The 22,536-nt window shown below is 30.4% G+C and overlaps 1 protein-coding gene and 1 long non-coding RNA gene across 16 annotated transcripts in view; one reads left to right on the top strand and one right to left on the bottom strand.

Annotated features, from left to right (window-relative positions):
* Positions 1-3,030: 3,030 nt before the first annotated feature.
* Positions 3,031-22,536, bottom strand: part of LOC143057396 (3',5'-cyclic-AMP phosphodiesterase 4C-like) — a 307,472-nt gene continuing 287,966 nt past the window's right edge. For all 15 annotated transcript variants that reach the window (XM_076230709.1, XM_076230750.1, XM_076230757.1 and 12 more), the window contains 7 exons: positions 13,327-13,529; positions 12,290-12,388; positions 9,199-9,363; positions 8,555-8,654; positions 7,210-7,487; positions 6,012-6,194; positions 3,031-5,618 (listed from right to left, as the gene is read on the bottom strand). In XM_076230709.1, coding sequence (XP_076086824.1) covers positions 5,346-5,618; positions 6,012-6,194; positions 7,210-7,487; positions 8,555-8,654; positions 9,199-9,363; positions 12,290-12,388; positions 13,327-13,529 — 1,301 coding nt within the window. In that variant the 3' untranslated portion in view covers positions 3,031-5,345. The remainder of the gene's footprint in view (positions 5,619-6,011; positions 6,195-7,209; positions 7,488-8,554; positions 8,655-9,198; positions 9,364-12,289; positions 12,389-13,326; positions 13,530-22,536) is intronic.
* On the top strand, positions 17,637-22,409 carry LOC143057546 (uncharacterized). Its single transcript, XR_012972729.1, has 2 exons — positions 17,637-17,697; positions 21,784-22,409. It is a non-coding gene; the product is annotated as an uncharacterized LOC143057546 (long non-coding RNA).

The following is a 22,536-nucleotide window of genomic DNA, read 5'->3' as shown; positions in this document are numbered from 1 at the left end:
AGGTATTTGTGATTTTTCTCATAGTATGTATCTCATGTTTAAGTGTACCCGTCCAGGTGTTTGTGATTTGTCTCATGGTTTGTATCTTATGTTTATGTGTACCTGTCTAGGTGTTTGTGATTTTTCTCATAGTATGTATCTTATGTTTATGTGTACCTGTCTAGGTGTTCGTGATTTTTCTCATAGTATGTATCTCATGTTTATGGGTACCTGTCTAGGTGTTTGTGATTTGTCTCATGGTTTGTATCTTATGTTTATGTGTACCTGTCTAGGTGTTAGTGATTTGTCTTGTGGTATGTATCTCTGTTAATGTGTACCTGTCTAGGTATTTGTGATTTTTCTCATAGTATGTATCTTATGTTTATGTGTACCCGTCTAGGTGTTTGTGATTTTTCTCATAGTATGTATCTTATGTATATGTGTACCCATCCAAGTGTTTATGATTTTTCGCACAGTATGTATCTTATGTTTATGTATATCCGTCCAAGGGTTTGTGATTTTTCTCATAGTAGGTATCTCATGTTTATGTGTACCCATCCAAGTGTCTGTGATTTTTCTTATAGTATGTATCTCATGTTTATGTGTACCTGTCTAGGTATTTGTGATTTTTCTCATAGTATGTATCTTATGTTTATGTGTACCCGTCCAGGTGTTTGTGATTTCTCTCATAGTATGTATCTTATGTTTATGTGAACCCTTCCAAGTGTTCGTGATTTTTCTTATAGTATGTATCTCATGTTTATGTGTACCTGTCTAGGTGTTTGTGATTTGTCTCATGGTTTGTATCTTATGTTTATGTGTACCTGTCTAGGTGTTTGTGATTTGTCTCATGGTTTGTATCTCTGTTTATGTGTACCTGTCTAGGTGTTTGTGATTTGTCTCATGGTTTGTATCTCTGTTTATGTGTACCTGTCTAGGTGTTTGTGATTTGTCTTGTGGTATGTATCTCTGTTTATGTGTACCTGTCTAGGTATTTGTGATTTTTCTCATAGTATGTATCTTATGTTTATGTGTAACCGTCTAGGTGTTTGTGATTTTTCTCATAGTATGTATCTTATGTATATGTGTACCCATCCAAGTGTTTATGATTTTTCGCACAGTATGTATCTTATGTTTATGTATATCTGTCCAAGGGTTTGTGATTTTTCTCATAGTAGGTATCTCATGTTTATGTGTACCCATCCAAGTGTCTGTGATTTTTCTCATAGTATGTATCTTATGTTTATGTGTACCTGTCTAGGTGTTTGTGATTTGTCTCATGGTTTGTATTTCTGTTTAAGTGTATTTGTCTAGGTGTTTGTGATTTTTCTCACAGTATGTATCTTATGTTTATGTGTACCTGTCTAGCTGTTTGTGATTTGTTTTATGGTATGTCTCTCTTTATGTATACCTGTCTAAGTGTTTGTGATTTGTTTCATGGTATGTTTTTATGGTTTATGTGTACCAGTTTATGTGAGTTTTTTATGGTATGTATCTTTGTTGATGTGTACCCATCTAGGTGTTTGTAATTTGTCTCATGGTATATATCTTTGTTTATGTGTACCCGTATAGGTGTTGTGGCATGGTGTATATCTTTTCATTTTCTGTGATGCTGTCTAGACGGTTGTGTTATGTGACAAGATATTTATCTTTTCTTTATATGTTGCTGTCTAAGTGTTTGTTATTTGTGACACGGTAAATATATATTTATTTATCTGTTTGCATGTTTAGGTGTTAATAGTTTGTTCCATGATATATCTCTATATTGTTAACTCAATATCTGACTGAGTGACGGTTATGGTTTTAAGTGTTCATTTTGACACAGCTGCATACTTTACTTAAAGTTCAGTGTTTTATTCTTTTGTTTTTTTCCTCCTTCTAATCTTTAGGTAATAATTGCAGTGCTGATGATGGTTTGACAATCAATCAAAAAGTGATAGTTTGCCTCTAAGAGAATCTTTATAAAAATATTTCCCAAATGGAACTATGCAGAGATAATTTCCATATATCAATGGAAACATTTCTTGTATAAACAACCTGTCACACATTTCACATCCATAATAGATGAGAAAACCCTTTATTTTTCTTTCAGACAACTTGTACCCTCAAAATGTGCACAGATGTATCTGACACTATGTTCGGTCAGTGAATATGTCATGGCTTATCTATTCACAATCAAAAGCTGAATGTTGAAAAAGAGCCAAAATACAATGGTCAAACATAGATAAAAAGACAAGTAACAGTCTACAAGTTGTATACAGAAAACTTTGATGAAAGGGCAAAACAACCACCATAAATAAAACCTTAGGTGCTACAATAGGTCACCACTATTGGTACCCATCATGCTTCCATACAAACAAGTTGATGTCATCAACAAGAAAAGGGTGATATGTACGGCTACAATAATTAGAACATAACTGTTCATCAGGGACACAACTTTCATAATCCTTGATTCAAAAGCTTTCTTATAAGTAGCAACCCTTTGTGATGAAATATTATATCAACTGCTGATAGATCTGTCATGCACAAGTGCTATTGGATTGATGCTACATTAGGTTCACAATGGCAAATCATATTTTTTGTCAAAATAGGTCATATCTGGAATCATGTCTTTCACCGGAAAAGATCAATTTCGCACGCCTTTATGACGTCATTTACCAGAAAGAAGGTGCGCCTGTATCCCTGCTCTATTAAAAGTTTCCAGCACTTTCATTATCGTCATTTTGTAGGGTAGTATAGAAATAATTAATGTTCTGTAAGTACATAATCGTGATTGCCGTATGACTGAGGGAGGGTGACCAATCTTTTAGATTTAAATTTCCCAAATATTTTGTGCAGTATAAAATAAAACTTTTTCACCCGTTTGCTCAACATGTGTTGGAAATTTCTATGCATACATTTTTGTCTTGTGGTGATGGAAGTCACATGACAGATTCGTCTGAAAACCGTATCCCAGAACTGGCCTATTGGACACTGTGTCGTGACCATCTACCACATATATACCTTCTACTAAGAATATTTCATTTCTTAAAGAAATAAATAAAAAGAATGCAGTCTTAAATTTGTTTATTGTTTATGTATAAATGTTGAGTTCAGCAACAACATCTACTGAATGTTTTAATCAGTATCACAGAGCTGTTTGGATTTCTATAGAGATGTTCAAACACTTTTCTGATTCAGAAAACTGTAACCAGCCTGTTTATCTACCTCTAGATATAAAATTGTAGTTATCTCTACCTATATTAATGTGTACAAATACAATTCTATCTAATACATGACCGGAATGGTATGGAAAAACTTGACCAATCAATTCTGTTTATCTAATCTAACAATAAATAGATCAGTATTTTTATATAATGCCACTCGTTATCTCTAACAAGAAATATCGTAATAAAACATATTGTTGAAATCTCCATGAAATTTTGGAAAACTGTACAAGATTTAGTTTTTTCTTGTCAGCACTTTTTTTGAAATAGTAACTTCTTAAATTTAAACATGTTTGATATTACTATGCATAAACTGCATATATAAATATCTAACAAAATGCTGAATTTAATTAGCACTAAAATCAATAGATTTTGGTAACTAACAATGAATAAATTCATTAACATAGTATGTTACATATAAAAATCTGTCCTGTACAGTAGACCAAAATTGTCAGTGGAGAAACTATTGCAAAGAAAATGACTTTCCTCACAACCTGGGACACACTGTACATACCCGGGAATTACTGCTGTAGCTTATCAATAACAATGAATATTATATTACATATGACGATGATCAAATATTGCACTAAAGTGTTTACCAGTAATGAAAAATATCGTGTCTACCCAATCATATTAAAGTGGTTAATATTGTACTGTTTTTCCCATGGAGGTTTTATGAGAATAACAGAGGAAATGGTACCTTTAACATTGATTTATGTTGAAAAAATACATTAAAAAGATACCTGTCGAAAGGTGAAGGTAATTTGCATAAATTGTATGTCCACAAGTATCAGCTGTTCATATAACACATGTAAAATGTATATATTCTTTTTTAAGCTTAACAACATGCATAATTGTACACATCAAATGGCTTTCTTTTCTTATTTTTCTAACACTGAGCCAAACAAAATCTATCTTCACACAATTAATTATAAATGAAAATCACTTTTTATGATTGAAATTTAATTTATCAATGATTGACAGACATACTATGGCTAATTATTATTATTCTGTTTTTTTGGGGAAACAAATAACTACAAGTATCTGAGTATAACTACAGGTCATTCTGAAAAGTCTTTTGCATAAATGATGGACGAAACAGCCTTGAAAATAGATTCCAAACCATGCTGAGTATGCTTTTAAAATAAGCAGTAACTCGATTGAATTTAAAAATTAAAGCCAAAAGGAGAAATTTCAATCAATCACCAGATATCTTATAAAAAAAAAACACCAAAAAAGTTGATTTAGTTGCTGGTCCATAGCTGAATTTTCATATTCTCTTATTTGTATGGGGAAGTGTACCTAAATGCTAACTTTTCTATGTAAATCCTAGAATATAATAAATACACTGACAACAGATATATTAGTACTGGTCAGATGTCATGGCTATCTTCAAACAATGAATAATGCTTACATAATAAACTGTATTATATTTACATATTTATAAATAATGCAAAAAATTAAATACATTTCCGTTATTTACAGATAAAATTTGATATGAGATCACAGATGAGTTATCTTCTCTTGTTGAAGATAAATTTATCTCCCTTGCTAAACAATTTTCTCCACCTTTTCAGGTTTTTATCTCCCCATTACACCAGTAAGTAAAATGGAGATAATTTTATTAAAAATTTTAAAATAAATTTCTTGTTCAACTTTTTTAAATAGATTAAAGTCACAACAAGAAAAGTAAAAATATAATAAAAAAATTCTAAACTTTTCAACATCAATGGAAGAATTTAAAATAAAAATAAATCATGATAAAAAAAGAAAAGAAAAAAGCTTTAGTACTCTTGCTATTATTCTTATATTAACTTTTATTTTTATTTTTAAAAATAAATCGTTTCAGCAGAGCAGTAAATATAATTTTCTGGAAGACAACCTACATAGTACACAAAGAGAGAAAGTATAGAATGAAATTGATGCAATAAAGGAAGAGCTTTGAAGCTGACCTTCAAACATATTTTAAAAATTCAGAAAAACAAATACAATGGCAAATAAATAAGTCTTGCATGTTTCGTTGCAAAATCAGCAAATTAAGTTTTCGTTCAGTTTTCATTGGGTACTGCAAGTTCCCTGAGCACCTAAACGCAAATAACAACCCAAGAAAAAATAAATAATCACAGAGTGCTCTCCCTTAAAACAAAATATCACATAAAACTAATGCGTCTTTGGCGTAGAAACCTTTAAAGTCTGAGCACTATCACAATTATTGTCTTTAACTTCGTCCATATCAAACTGAAATTTTGTTTCCTCTTCTTTATCTGAGTTCCGTTTCCGTGTTGAGAAACTTGCTGACGGACTTACTGGAATCATGCTTTGATACCAATCTCTATTGTCCTCTAAAGTGTCTAATATTTCTTGAGCATCGGGAAACACTAAATCTGCCCATGTCTCCCACAAAGGGTGCACTATATAGTCTATAAAACCAACCTGTTAATCATAAAATTATATATATATAATATCAGCTGCAAATGTATAAATACAAACTTTTTTTTTTTTTAACTTTAAGCCAAATTGTTATTTTTCTCACATGACATCTGTTAGTTTTGCTTTTTTTAAATGATAATTCTGGTTTGTTTTGGTATATACTGTATAACACAATGATCCTCTGTACTTGTTTTTTATTCAGGAGATATTTTCTTAGCAATGGGACTAACAAGCACATGTATGCACTATAAGGAGTCAAATTAAATTGTCCTCAATATGAATTTCTCATTAGATATATCAATTACAATCTAGCAATCAAGTGGTCAATATGATTAGGTTTTGTAAACACTTATATCCAAGTGATCATTTTGAGTGATAGATTGAAGGATTTCTTACTTGTGACTTTTCTATCGTAGAATTATGTCGGTCACACATCGGACTGATATCCATACCACGTTCTCTTTCTTTATCTCCTTGCTGGAAGAATTCTTCCATCAGTCGATCAACTGATTTCTTGTAAATCTCAATTGGTTTGGTGGGGTTACTCAGATCTGAACAATGGACCATATTTTGTAACACCTAAAAATTAAATAATTAGTTTATAATAAATTCCATTAAGTTAACTGTTTGAAAATCAGCATTTACTTCAATTACAACTTTAGTTATACATGCCTATTTATTAATAAAATCAAATCTAATTCCTTTGTACTTTCTATAAAAATTTATTTGTAATTTTAAGATAAAGTGAAACAAAAAAGTGTATCATGTCCAGTTGTATAAATCATTAATAAATTATTTATAGCAGTATCAGTTTTCATAATACTTGTATATTATAGAAAACCCGAAAGAAATTAAGAGCCATTATCTCTGTCCTATTATCAAATAACTCAATAGAAATGAGGACTTGTGCAGTACAGTTGTTATAAAACTTGTATACTCTAGTCACATGACAGGAAGATTAACCAATAATAAAACCACTGACCAAACTGATCTAGTCACATGACATGAAGACTAACCAATAATGAAACCACTGACCAAACTGATCTAGTCACATGACATGAAGATTAACCAATAATGAAACCACTGACCAAACTGATCTAGTCACATGACATGAAGATTAACCAATAATGAAACCACTGACCAAACTGATCTAGTCACATGACATGAAGATTAACCAATAATGAAACCACTGACCAAACTGTGATAAACATTGGCTTCTAGTGCATTGTACCACTTACTGCATAGAGAACAATTTACTTCCTTTTCATGAACATACAATGCTTTAAATTTAACATGTAAATATGCATGAAATGTTTGTCAATGGAAGTAAAGCAATAAACATGATAAAGCAATCATCATAAAAATTGTCCTTATATTATCATATTATTATTTTAAGTCATGAGATATTCGGTGTCAAAGGTGATAACATTCTTTAATACTTTTAAATGTGTTATAATCATACAATACACGAAATTACGTAAGCTAGTCATTTATTAGTTCCCTGGACACCAACTTCTTAGATTTCATTTTTCTGTTGTAAGCAGGAGTGACTGGATAAATCTGGCCTTTGATACAGTCATTAAGTTTTATTTACCTGTATTTTATCTGTATAATTATCCAACATAAGCACACCCGATCCTGCCACTTTTTTTGTTTCTACCATTGTTTTCAAGTCTGCTAATAGACTCATGTGTTTTGACATGTCTGTAGCTAACACCATATCGATTACCATTTTTCTTAATGTCTGACGTTGTTTATCACTTAAATTGAGGAAAATGTTACAATTGTCTTCTTGTAAAAGTTTGAATGCTACAGCGAGGTGATGGTTTTCTAAAACAGACTCATCGTTATACATCAGTGCTAGTTCTGAACCTGAAATAAATAGATGTAAGACTGAGAGACATAAAACATTCAAACATATTTTGCTACATAGACATTTCTAAAAATAAAAATAAAATCTTTCTTAATAAGGAAATACATATAATTATAGCAAGCATGTATGGCTTTTGCTCATTTTTGAAGGCCTTACTGTGACCTTAAATTCCCAATTTCTATGTCATTTTGTCTCTTGTGAAGAGTTGTCTTATTGGCAATCATACCACACTTTTTACTTTTATATGTAATACTTGATCACAGTTGTCTTTTTTTCTGTACTTTTAATTTTGGTGATATAGAGCTATAGCCTTCTCTTTTTTGTTACCAATTTGTGTTCTTATCCAATTCTTGTGCTTAATTTAATTATTAATTGAATTTTATTTTCTAATCTTACTTCTGATGTACAGTATTTCAGTACGATAATTTTTTGTATCATCATCATATAATTCTTGTAAGTATATTAAAAGATTATATTAATCTTTCTCAAATGAAAACTATGACATCAGAGAATTTAATTTGCACATTAATCCCAACTTCTTTACGCAAGTAGAAATACAATCAATACAAAGTACAACTGAACTAAAAATGATTGATATATGAACTCATCTATAATCAGTAAAGTATAATGATGTAAATAAATAATGGGAAAATCTGTTGACAGCAAACAAAAAATGTACTTTGAAATGCTAATTTGATGTGTTGTGTCTGTAAGAGTAGAATCTTTGTGATAAATGTTTTGCCGGATGTTTCCTCCTGTCTTACGATCACTTTTTGAATGGTGTGTTTAGTGGACTAAATTTTGAATATTCAAATCATCTGCAGATATCAGTAAAGAGGTCAATTTCCAATATGAAACCATCTCTCATTATTACAAATTTCAAGTAGAAAGTAAGAAGAAAGACCATAAATTACTAATATAAAAGTTTGTCACACTCTGGAGTTAAATTAAGATGATTGTTGTTGTTGTTTTAATGCCACTATTTAGTGCCACTTTAGGGCTACTTCACAAGAGTGGCACCTATGACAGTATGTTAATTAAACACGCCAATGACCATTGTCCTTACCTGTGTGAACTAAATACTGATTTGTAAGCCCAGGATGATCTACGTCATGTATAGCACTTGCAAAAATGGCCGCTAAAACTTCAAGATCTGTGAACACATTCTGAAAACAAAGAACTTACTTATGACATATGACAAAAATTATACATTTAAATACTGTTTATATAATACACAAAATGGAAATCAAAATCTTTAATTGCTGTTTTAAGTCTTCTTCAGTATAGAAATGTATGCAAATAAATAAGGATTGGTCTTTCAATGTTTTTTACCTGGTGAAATTTTCTAATTAGGGTGTGACAAAAGTTCAACAACCTTAGCTACCAAGGCTACAGGCAGTGTACCAGTAAGGATTTAACTTGGTCAGTTACCTACAATTTGTTTCAAGTGAACCTAAGATGATAGATATATTACCTCATATAGTGTAATAATATTTCATATGTTTACTGTACATGATAAACGTCCAGATTGTATGTCATATATAGTTTGATGTGGTATGTATGGCACGAACTTCACTGATAGAGTAAAACTATAGAAAAAAAGAGTATTCAATCAAGTATGCCAGTTTGAAGATGTGTTCTGAACATTTTGCCAGCTTAAAAACACCCCCCTCCCCCCCCAAAAAAAATAAAATAAAAATAAATATTTACGTCTAATGCCTGCGAGGACAGTAACACATGTGTAGATTGTGTGACATCAGCAGCATGTGTAGAATTATGATATGGGTTGTCACGGTGATAGTGATCTTCTAAATGCATCAGGTAGTTCAACAGTGTGGTAGCAGGAATCTTAAACATACTTAGTAAGTCTCGTTCCTGTAAAAATATCAAACATACTTAGTAAGTCTCGTTCCTGTAAAAATATTAAACATACTTAGTAAGTCTCGTTCCTGCAAAAATATTAAACATACTTAGTAAGTCTCGTTCCTGCAAAAATATTAAACATACTTAGTAAGTCTCGTTCCTGTCAAAATATTAAACATACTTAGTAAGTCTCGTTCCTGCAAAAATATTAAACATACTTAGTAAGTCTCGTTCCTGCAAAAATATTAAACATACTTAGTAAGTCTGCAAAAATATTAAACATACTTAGTAAGTCTCGTTCCTGTAAAAATATTAAACATACTTAGTAAGTCTCGTTCCTGTCAAAATATTAAACATACTTAGTAAGTCTCGTTCCTGTCAAAATATTAAACATACTTAGTAAGTCTCGTTCCTGCAAAAATATTAAACATACTTAGTAAGTCTCGTTCCTGCAAAAATATTAAACATACTTAGTAAGTCTCGTTCCTGTAAAAATATTAAACATACTTAGTAAGTCTCGTTCCTGCAAAAATATTAAACATACTTAGTAAGTCTCGTTCCTGTAAAAATATTAAACATACTTAGTAAGTCTCGTTCCTGTAAAAATATTAAACATACTTAGTAAGTCTCGTTCCTGTCAAAATATTAAACATACTTAGTAAGTCTCGTTCCTGCAAAAATATTAAACATACTTAGTAAGTCTCGTTCCTGCAAAAATATTAAACATACTTAGTAAGTCTCGTTCCTGCAAAAATATTAAACATACTTAGTAAGTCTCGTTCCTGTAAAAATATTAAACATACTTAGTAAGTCTCGTTCCTGTAAAAATATTAAACATACTTAGTAAGTCTCGTTCCTGTCAAAATATTAAACATACTTAGTAAGTCTCGTTCCTGCAAAAATATTAAACATACTTAGTAAGTCTCGTTCCTGTAAAAATATTAAACATACTTAGTAAGTCTCGTTCCTGTAAAAATATTAAACATACTTAGTAAGTCTCGTTCCTGTCAAAATATTAAACATACTTAGTAAGTCTCGTTCCTGCAAAAATATTAAACATACTTAGTAAGTCTCGTTCCTGCAAAAATATTAAACATACTTAGTAAGTCTTGTTCCTGCAAAAATATTAAACATACTTAAAGGTCATTGTTTTTACCAACAATTTGATAAAGTTTAATGAACTTAAATTAAATAAATCAAGAAAAAAAAACAATGATGCTAAGAACATTAAAATGTTTTGGCACCAATAAGAACTATAGCACTTTAAGTGTTAAATTTTAATCAGGTATAAACATGAGTGTTAATACTCAAAGTATTAGAAGTTGTGTCCAGTCATGCTGGTCAACAACAAAGGCATTATGCGAGTAATTAATGTAGATGACCGATGTGTCAATGACATCACATCCCTGCAGCTCGTCTTTATTTCCAATTATCATGTATTCTATCTGACAATGACCTATCAAAGTATCATTTAATTAATAATTATATATCAAGTAAGTCATGATTTTGCCTTCTTGGAAGCTAAAATGTACTCAGAGTAAATGACTTGGTTTTATCGTTTACTTAGGAGGCAATGTACTATTATAGTGTGGAAAAATCGTGACAACGTATTACAAGGAGCAATATGATGAAATGTATAATTCCTCATGGCTTATTACCAGAACATGATGATCTTGTATAAATTATTGTTTTGAATTTATTATATGTCAATTAGTGATAAGAGAGAACAGACTGTCAATTACAGCATGGTATTTCCTCAGGTACTAAATGACTCCGCTGGTTATGCCAAAATCACTGACTTTCTGGTCACACTGATAACAGATCAATACTGACGTCAGTATCAAATGATCTAACCTCATGTTTCTACACCAAGCCTTATTCAAATTAGTGAAGGGATGTAAAGGTTTAAAAAAGATCTTTTTTGTATTGCCATCCTGTAAAATCATTAACTATTCATTAGCACTTTTAGTATCTTGTAGTTTTATCATTTAGGGTTTGTCTTATCTTGTAATCTTACATGAACTAGTTCCAGAAAGAAACCAATAACCTAATCTTAAACAAGTCAGACCTTTTTCATCATATTTTGGTTTATGATATAATATTAAGGTAAAAAAAAACCTGATTTTCTGTTAGAAAATACATTTAACATATTTTTACATGACTTCTCAGAAAACAAAGTGAAATGTACTCTTCTTTATTTTACATTAAGTCTCCTTAATGAAAAAGTTCAGCTCATTTGTATAATTCAATATATTTTGATATTAATGGAATATCTTTTGATAATAATTTGTAGGATGATTTTAATACACATTTTTTACATAACCAGGATTTTTCTGTTTTCTTATCTGATGATTTGGAGTTTGCTTCTATCATCTCTCACATATCTTTAATTTCTCTTGGAAAAACTGCCAAATTTTAAAACATTAATTCATGAAATCTTACAGAAGCTGCCAAACTTCTTGGCATGTTTTAGAAAATTTTGATTCATTCATAGAGTTTAATTATCTAAGGGAATATCAGTACAGCAGCAAAAAACGTTTCAATCACAAGTTAATACCAAGAGAAACTCAAGACAATGGAAACTGACGTCAACAATAATAAATCACTAGACACATTAATATAGATACAGGTTAACCAAAATTTCCAATAAGTTAGACTGAAGTCATGATCAAGGACTATACAACGGTAATTAATAACTTTCTTTAAGGAAAAATATTTACTACAGCAATCCTGGCTGATATCAATCGGTTTCAGCATATTTCATAATACTATGTGTTATTCAGACTATGATGAATGAATGTAATACCCTGTTAAGGCAAGCCTATTTCTGCAGTGGGGAAAGGGTACAAAGATAGCCTTAATGAAATATTGAGGATAATGGTATATAAGTAAGCATGGTCATGGTAAGTGGTCAGTTCTGACCAGAGTAATAACCTACCTGAAATATTTTGTAAGTAGTACAGGTTAGAGGTCGATTCCCAGAGTATTCAGCAATTTTAAAGACATCAGCACCCCATTTATTAATATCAGTTAAAGTCTGAAAATATAAATATGTACTCTTTATTGCTTAAACATAACATTTTAATATTGTTATTGAACATGTAACTGTTGAATATCTAATTATCAAAATAATGAGACACTGTCAACCATCAAATGTCAACCAGTCGTAACCTGGTGCATTTTATTACTAATTAACCAAGTTACCAAGATGTGCATCACAGTGACATGGTTTCCAATGCAAATATTGACCAAAGTATATAACAGGGAAATTTGATAGAAGTCACTAATACAGCAATATCATTTAACCTTCAATATTGATTTAAAGATTTAAAAGTAATTAACAAATTACATTATGAATAAAGCAAGTATTTAACTGTACAAAATTAGGTCAGTATTTACGTCATTACATATATTTGATTTACCTACGGGACCCATTGACAGACAATTCAAATCATACTTTTACTTCAGGCTTTGTACTTAATACTTATCCAAACACAAATTTAAAATGCACTAGTCATTTCTTTTGTAACAAAGTATATTGACACATATATAACCCTTAGCAATTGTCCTTGACTTTGGTACTACATTATAAGACCAATACTGTGGTATGTATATGATATCAATATGTAATATTTATTCCTCACAAATGTTGCCACAATAATAAGTATTATTTTTACTACCAACTTGAACTAATTTTAAAATACAATAATTCCACAATATATAGATAAAACACATGTTGCCTAAAATTCAAATTTCTTTTCTATTAGTAATCAATGTAGTATGTTTTTAAAAAATTTAGGTTTATTTTAAATAGTAGCAAGTAAACACATTGCAATTAATCATATAAATGTAAAGTTTGGATTTTTTCTTGGTTTTTTACATAGTATAAATATCTATGCCAAAAGTTCAGCATGTGATGTTTTTGCAGTAAAAAGTCTGCCATTTATCCATTTTTTAAAAGAAGAATATAAATACCTGTGCCAAAAGGTCAGCATTTGTTGGTTCTACGCCATATTTAGGTACAATTCCAGTAAAACTGTTCGCATGCTTCATTTTGCGAACCCCAATAATCTGGGTCATAGGACTCTTCTTTGAGTCTTTCTGTGGTTCTTCTTCTTTCCTTTTGACTTGAGGTTCATCTACTTTAACTGTTGGTAAATCAAGTTCTTGCTGCTTATCTGTAACAGAGGAAGTTCTCTATCAGATAAATGAATAACAGAAAGATTTCAAATCTAAGAAGGTGTAGAAATACCATCATCTCATTACCTACTTTGCTATCTTGAAATTTTATTTGCTTTCATTATGACTTAATTTTGTAAGGTAATAAATGTGTGTCCTTCATACTATTTTAGGATTATATATTTTTTTATTTATGGCAGCATTTCTCAGCTGTCGCCTTGTCGTCTGTTAAGGTGACATTTTCATGACCAATTTTACATTGTTTACATGGCAGGAGAAATGAATCTTCTATCTATTATCCTGAGAAGTTTTCATTAATTCCTATTCAATCTGCCAAAATCATACCAACAATAAGAGTGTGCCAAGTATTTGTTTTGGTCTCCCTCAATTTTACAATCATACAATACATTAATACACAGGAGGTAGAGATTCCCATGTCAATTTTATGTTCGCTTACATTTTTTTAACTTGCATTAATGTAGATATGAAGTTTATATATAGTAAGTTTACTACCAACATGAAGTAGAATTTTATTTAATGAAAATTCTATGCACAGTTTTATATGAATAGGCGACATCTTTATGCCAAAACAAATGTGTAACAGTTTCCATCTTGGCAATAGGATATATAGCTGACACAATTTGTTTTTTATTTTATTGTTTACCTCTTTAACTATGACACTTTACATAAGTTTGATAGTTTTATTTTTTAAAATGAAAATACATTAGCCTTCTCAGTAAAGAAAGGTAAGACCTTCAAATGAATAAAAAAAGAATCATAGAATTCTGATTTTTAAAATAGTTTTGTTAAAACCTAACACTATTTTTTTTGACTACCCACTTTTTTCCACGTAAACCTTGAGTACTACAAGATAAGGTGGTTAAACTAGTTAGTAACAAGATACATTTATGTCAGCAGTTTAATCCATTTCCTGTACATATATTATAAGTCCGCTTATGTTTCATCCTTGCTGATTTCTATGTTGTACATGTAATTAATTTGTAACCTCATTAAATTACCTGTCTTTATGTTTCCTGTCAACACCTCTAAATGTCAACAGATGGAGATGTTAGAATAAAAACTTACTTAGCACACAAAAGTCACAAATTTTACAACTAAATACTTGTTTTCATGCATTAATTCTGTGCATTTTACAACTGAAAGCCATGTAAGTGATACCAATATACGAAGACAAAAAAGATGAATCACTGTTGTGAGATATACATAATACTACATGTAATTTGTAGACACAGCCCTGTTTCATTCAATAATTTAATGAACATCTTGTTCTGTTTATTTTAAACTTTTCTGCACCAAAAATTTGGGAGCTAAAGGAGATAACAGCCTAGTCAACAGCCCCCAAAAATCATCTTTTGATAATATAAACTGGTATTAAATAGGACATTTCTTTATATATTTATAAGTTGAAGTTATTTATGAATAATCTATCAATATTCATCTTGAAAATCAATTGTTTATATTTTTAAGTAGTCTGATAGAAAGATATTTCATATTTGTTTTTTGTTTGCCAACTTGTCCTTACTGTGACAGTACTTAGATGCAAACTTGTTCTTAGATACAATACAGAATGGGGGTTTCCCCTTCTGAAATGTCATAATTGAAATTAGTACATGTACATGTAGTTCCTTTTATTTATTGTTATTAGTTATGTAAAATATTTTGACCTAACATAAGGTACCATAATGTAAAGGCAATCATTGTTCGGCATTCCTATTTCCTTGTGTGAGTAAAGGCATAAGACTTTATGTACTAATTTCTAGACTGTAGATCCAGTTTTTTCCAGCTTATGAAACTGGTCTTTATCTTACGAACCCCTTTTATAATATATACTCCTATACAATAAGGTATCATAATTTAAACCTTATATTGTTTTGCATTAACATTTCCGTATGTGTAAGTGAAGGCATAAGATATTTATATGTCCTAGATTCTGGACTGTATATCCAGTCTTTGCCAGCAAAGTAAACTGGTCTTTATCTATTTCACCCTTATTTCAATAAATTTCCCTCTAAATTAACTGTAACTTATCAATAGTATTCCAGCGAATAAGATTACACATACTGTTTGACACGTACTTAGGAAAGTCATTTAGTGGCAAACTTACTACAGGTTTAGTTCCTGAATACAGGTCTCTGTTATACTAAGACAAGGCAAATATTTATAAACAAAACAAAAACTGGAACTTCATAATCATTATCAAAAAAATTGTTATTTTGAATTATCCATATTCCTAATCAACGCTTTTAATCTTACGCTCACACTGTTTCACCCCAGGTCCTTTTATATAGGTTCTGCTCAAAATTTTATGTTCAAATTAAGTCAACCAGGGCCTTTTATTAAGCTCACTTTTAAGATAAGATTGGCTAATTTTGCTCAAAACTGAACAATGCCTTTAATTGGTCACATTGTGGCAACCCCAGTTCCCAGGGCTTTCTTTTATAGCATACTTTTACAATCAGGTTATGCTCAGTTTACCCAAAACTTTAAGTTACTAGGGCATTTCATATATAGTCCACTTTACTATAAGATTTTGCTCATGTTGCTCAAAACCTAATAATGCCTTGTAACTGTTGTGTCAACCCAAGACTTTTTATAGCACATTTTTACAATAAGGCTTGCTTATTTTGCAATGGACCCTTATGGTGACCCATCATTGTTCACATTGTGTCAACCAAACAGCTTTTATAGTTTATATTTACAATATGGGCTTTGCTCATTTTGCTCAAGACTTAAGAGTGATCTGAAATTTGAAAATCAGATAAAATTTAAAAAATAATCCCTGGACTATCAACACTGTACTGTCATTGGTCAAGTGAAATCAATAACGATGGTCAACAGCTTCCTGTTATTATCTTGGTCTTACGTCATTCACACTTTAGTCTTCCTGACATTTAATCTCCCAAGATCAAAAACAATGTCATTAAGAACAGTTTTCCAACCTCATGACCTGATGTAATATTATCAATCAATAGTTTTGAATCTTTTACATAATACTTCTACAGAATATAAAGGGAACCATCTTTTAATATTTAAGTACCCGGTATATTTGAATCCATGTTTATTTCTCAAACGTAAACTGATGGTTATCCAACACTAATTTATAATATACTGTCAAGTCAAAGAATGGGAAGATAGGGACCCCAATCACAAAATCGACCACTAAATATATATTTTTACTGAAAAAAAACCCATGTCTGAACTAAATTGTTACTACTTCCTTTTCTTTAATTCATAATACATTTATTAATTTATCATATAATTCCATTTACCAATTTTATATGTAAATAAACAATTAGATATACATGAAGGCTAGATTAAATTCTATTAGAGGTACTTAGTTTGTTATCTAACAGGAAATGCTCATAGTGACCCTCAAAAGATTGATTTGCTTCAACATAAGCTACAACTCGGTTTTCTTACTTTTAACACAATCATATTTCCCATAAAAGAAGTAGTTTAAAACAAGCTCATGGTGACTATTTGTTACCAACTGAGTTCCAAGACCTATTCTCAGATTGTAGTTTGGATAAAAACTCATGCCTTATACTCATTAACAAGAAGTTATTGCATAAAAAAATAACATTATGCATTCAAATAAATTCTTTTGATATAAAAAGGGACATTATTTAGAAATTTAGAAGTGTCTTCCATTTTAACTCCTCCTCTTTAAACAAAACACAACATAGTACTTTTCAACATGAACATTGTATAATAAAAAAACAAATTTCAAATGCAAAAAATGAAGTTTGTACTTAATGTTTACTTACATGATTCCTGAATGAGTTTTGATTTGTATTTCATTCCCTCAGAATGTACATAGCTAGATAGTGTTAATACAGAATGCATTAGTACCATAGTGAGTTATTATAGTCACTAACAAATGTCTTTTTTTCTTTCTTCCTGTAATGTCCTAATTCAATTTTCACAAATGCACAGTTTCTTTAAAATGCGTCAGTATGTTTTTCGTAGTATAACATCCGAATTAAACTTAAGTATGTGTCCGCTTTCAACATAATGATCACTTACACAGTATGAATGAGATACATGTGGCTTACTATAATATATAGTAAGTGTCTGAGCATGCTCAGTGAAGAGGTAAATGTTTTATAGTAATTACAGACTTTCACCTGTACTTGGTCAGTAAAGGTAATTACTCTACTGTTTACAGTATATAATGTATTGATTTTTCTTCTGTAATACCTACTTTATAGAAAGAGAAATCAAAATGCAAATGAGGTGATTGATATTTGCAAACAATGTTTTAGGAAAATACTTATTTCCCTATGACATATTTTCTTAGAAAAAGAACTCTGTCATTTTTGTCTTGTTTGTTTGTTTAAGAAATCAAACATGATATAAACAACTCCTTATCTTCAAAAATGAAGATTTTTAAATAAGAATATTAGATCGTACAAAGGAAAATAGTATAATATGGAAAGTTTTTCTTCAAAAATGACAAAAAATGGGGATATGGAACATGAAAAACTGTAAAAAAGTCCTATAAACTGACCTTTTTAAATCAGCCATAGACCAATTAAACAAATTCTGCTATTAAGTGGAGTGTCTTTTTAATTGCCTGATTTTTAAGTAGACTTATACTTGGAGTATAATATTTTAAATTTCTTTTATAAATTACATGTGGATAATATTTTCTACACAATGTTATGTAATCAGTATTAATCAAATCTAAATTTCAAAAGTTTAAAACCAATCATTAGAAATTTTGTAAATATTTGAACTGTTTTCAGTATGATGCAGGAGAGTTAGAGATTTACAACAATATAGAAGTATCCCCCTCATTATGTTCAGTTTCTGAATTCATGTTATTTCTTTTACCCACATTTCCTGGACTTAAATTCCATAGATTACTTCTCAATATTCTTGATAACCTTAGATGAAAGTTGTGGTTTTTCACTTTTAATGTTGGCAGTTCTCTTTTCAATTATTTCTTTGGTACTTTAGGTTGGTATTCGTGCATTGTGACGTCAATAAGTTTACTTACATAACTATTATTTAATGCTCAAGAACTCATTAACTCTTGGTAAAATCCTAGTTTTTATAAATATTAATAAAGACGTGATATATATTGTGCATGATCTTGGAAGTCTAACTTATTATTGGCTCAACCTACATCTATGTTACATCTCAAAGTCTGAAGATAGTTACCACACAGATACTGTTCAAGTTTAAGTACAAATCAGAGACTTAAAAAGTTACAAAACAGACACTGTACAATTAAATGAGAGTTCACTTAGAAGACTAAACAATATACAGCCTTTAAACAAACACTTTGTGGACTAAACACAACACACTCTTAAAAAAAACCCACCAAGAGTAACAAACAGCATGTAGCTTTAAAACACCATAAAATCACGGTAGGTATAGTGTCCGGCTAGGATCGTGGTTTCTCAAGTGATTCTGTCCAATTTTTTAAATTTGAACCTTTATTTTACAGTTTTCAAACGTAAATACACCAACACATAACATTTTTAACCATAAGAAATGTTTATAATCACTCGATAAAAAAAGGACACACTCGAAAAAGCCCGGACATGAAGATATAAATTTCGTCTCAAAATGTCATTTTCAATGCAATAACAATAGTTTTTGTAAAGTGTTTGTATATCTAAGAATATATAAATTCCATGTTTGCATTTCTGTCGACATTTGCATTGGTATGTGTATGAAAAAGGCTTTATTCGGTATTTTGGAATAAAGCATTGTAAGGCTAAATTTAACTTTTGTAACGAAAAGCAATGTCAGAATGATAATATCTTTTTATTTCAAATGCTAAAATACCATGTATAACCTTGTATATTAAGCTCAAGCTTCTTTATCACGTCTTGTTAGAAAAGAAGTCTGTTTGTTTACATTTTTAATTATATTCACTCGAAAAAAAGTGGTCACTCGAAAAAGCCCAATCAAATCATTCGAAAAACCATGATCCTAGCCCGACACTATACCTACCGTGAAAATAGATAAAAGATAAACCATGTAGTCATAAATTAAACACCTAGCCCCTGCAAGAACTTCTGAGAACTTAACACCATAAAATAGACACCTAGAAAGCTATAAACCATAAAATAGACACCCAGAGAACTGAACACCATAACATAGACACCTAGAGAACTAAACACCATAAAAAAGCCACCCAGAGAACTAAACACCATAAAATTGACACCCAGAGAACCAAACACCATAAAATAGACATACAGAAAACTAAACACCATAAAATAGACACATAGAAAACTAAACACCATAAAATAGAAATCTGAAGACTTAAAATAGATAACTACAGGACTGAACATCATAAGCCATAATTTCAACACCTGGACCCTGCTAGAATTTCTGAGAAGAAAATACCATAAAATTAACATCTAGAGAACTAAACACCATAACAAAGACAACTGGAATTCTAAACACCATGACATAGAAACCTGGAGAACTAAACACCATAAAATAGACACCCAGAGAACTAAACACCATAAAATAGACACCCAGAGAACTAAACACAATAAAATAGACACCCAGAGAACTAAACACAATAAAACAGAGAACTAGGGAAATAAACACCATAAAATAAGACACTTAAAGGACTTAACCATAAAGTAAACACCATAAATTAAACACCTAGAAAACTAAACACCATATGGCCATAAGGATCAACAAACATTATGAATATTATGTAGTATAATGTTATGAAATCAACATTTCTTAAATGAATCCAACAGAGAAAACCAGGTTACAAGTCTCTCTGAGTACATATTTTGTATCTACCGGTACATACAATTATCACAACACAACATATAGGCTGTAACAAACCAAAATAATAACATTATAAAAGTGACAACAGCCAAAATATCAATTACCAATATAAACACAAAGCAAAGGAATAAATAATACTACCGAATAATAAAGCAAAGGAATAAATAATACTACCGACTAATAAAGCAAAGGAATAAATAATACTACCGACTAATAAAGCAAAGGAATAAATAATACTACCGACTAATAAAGCAAAGGAATAAATAATACTACCGACTAATAAAGCAAAGGAATAAATAATACTACCGACTAATAAAGCAAAGGAATAAATAATACTACCGACTAATAAAGCAAAGGAATAAATAATACTACCGACTACCGACTAATAAAGCAAAGGAATAAATAATACTACCGACTAATAAAGCAAAGGAATAAATTATACTACCGACTAATGTTTTCTCTCACACTTTATAGTTGTTAACATATTAAAATTTCATTCATGAAAATAAATATATTAGGAAATGGATTTTTATCAAGAAAAAAAAATTGTATAAACTAAAACAAAAAAGTCCATATTCTTGTAGTGCATGCAAATGTTCACAAACTTCACTAATGGGTTATAAGTCAAACAATATTACAGAGAACATAACATTGAACTATATTGAAATGGAAAGTATATTTGGGTAGGAGGTAGAGTCGGTATTCCCCTCATTAAAACTTGCACCCAAAGCATGATTTAATTTCTGATCATTTAATGTTTTATCAATTAGGTTGTAAAATCTTTGTTCATATTCCAAGAAATGGGAGTGTAAAAAAATATCTTCCTGCCAACATTATTGTACATGGATATAATTTCCTTCTCACTTATCGTAACTTATTGTGAAGTTATAAAACGTGTCTTATTTCTTCATTGTAGAAAATTTACCTCAAACATAATAATCAATATTTTCATTTTTTTAAAGTTAGTTGTGAGAAAAAGATTAATTCCTCCAAATAATACAATTTTTGTTTATGTTCTTGTGTGCAGATACATTTAATTTATTTTAATTACAAGAGAGAATTCTTTTTAAAATAATAAATCATTTCTGAATATATTTTTATCTGTTTCTTAAGTTTCGTAACTAAATGACAACAGTCTCTACAACACGAGTTAATGGCAATAACCAATTTATAAGCATTTAAACAAGGGCAATTTTCACTCTCCGTTGGCGTATATACTATCGGTAATGGCCTGACCATTATAACCTTGTTTTTGTCAATCAACCAATTAACCTTCTCTAATCAATATCTATTATCCTTTTTAGTTCAATCACCGATGGATTAAATAGACTCTGTGGTACGCCAGGATTAATTCAAGTGTTTGATATGGAAGACTTACATTAAATCTTACAGGGCTGTTGAACTTTAATAACTGACCACTCATAGTTCAGCTTATTGTCACATGACATAATTTCTTCTCTCTTTTAGGCAAGACAAAATATAAGTACCCTAGGTAGAAGTGAATTTACATACGGACAATAAATGTCAATGCCATAACAGACAGTCCATTCCACTGATGTGATTTCAACAGGAAATTGGTGATTGCAAATGTCACAGGAGAAAATCGCTAAGTGAAAATTCCATTATCTTTTGGTGTTGGAAAAGGTCATTTCAGTGACTACATTAAAAAATGCAATTATCTTTTTGTTGATGGAAAGGTTGCTGTAGTGACACAGAAATGAGAAGTCTAATTACAGCAGCATTGGATCAGAGCACTTGATTAGAACAGATTATTGAGGACAGAAAAGAAGACATTTCAGGTTAAGGGGTCTGTCACTCCGATTTGACCATTACGGACAGAAAAGTAGACATTTTAGGTTAAGGCGTCTGTCACTCCGATTTGACCATTGAGGACAGAAAAGTAGACATTTCAGATTAAGGGGTCTGTCACACCGATTTGACCTTTGAGGACAGAGAAATTCTGTCATTTCTTGACTATTCTTTTATCTTTTCCTATTGACTATTGCATAGTCTGTCAGCTTTCTTAATGTTTACTTACATTGTAATTCCAAGAAAAAAATTATCTATTTGTCAGATAAATATTTCTTTTAAAAGCTGTTGTACATTTCCGCATATTTTTTTTTTTAAATGAATAACTTCATTTTTGTAAGAAACACTTAAAACTCAAAACTTTTCTTAAGATAGTTATGAAAAATTAGATATACACAGCAAAATTAAAAT

The sequence above is a fragment of the Mytilus galloprovincialis genome, chromosome 1, assembly GCF_965363235.1.
Source record: "Mytilus galloprovincialis chromosome 1, xbMytGall1.hap1.1, whole genome shotgun sequence".
NCBI lineage: Eukaryota > Metazoa > Mollusca > Bivalvia > Mytilida > Mytilidae > Mytilus > Mytilus galloprovincialis.
This window is presented reverse-complemented; position numbering and strand designations above follow the sequence as displayed.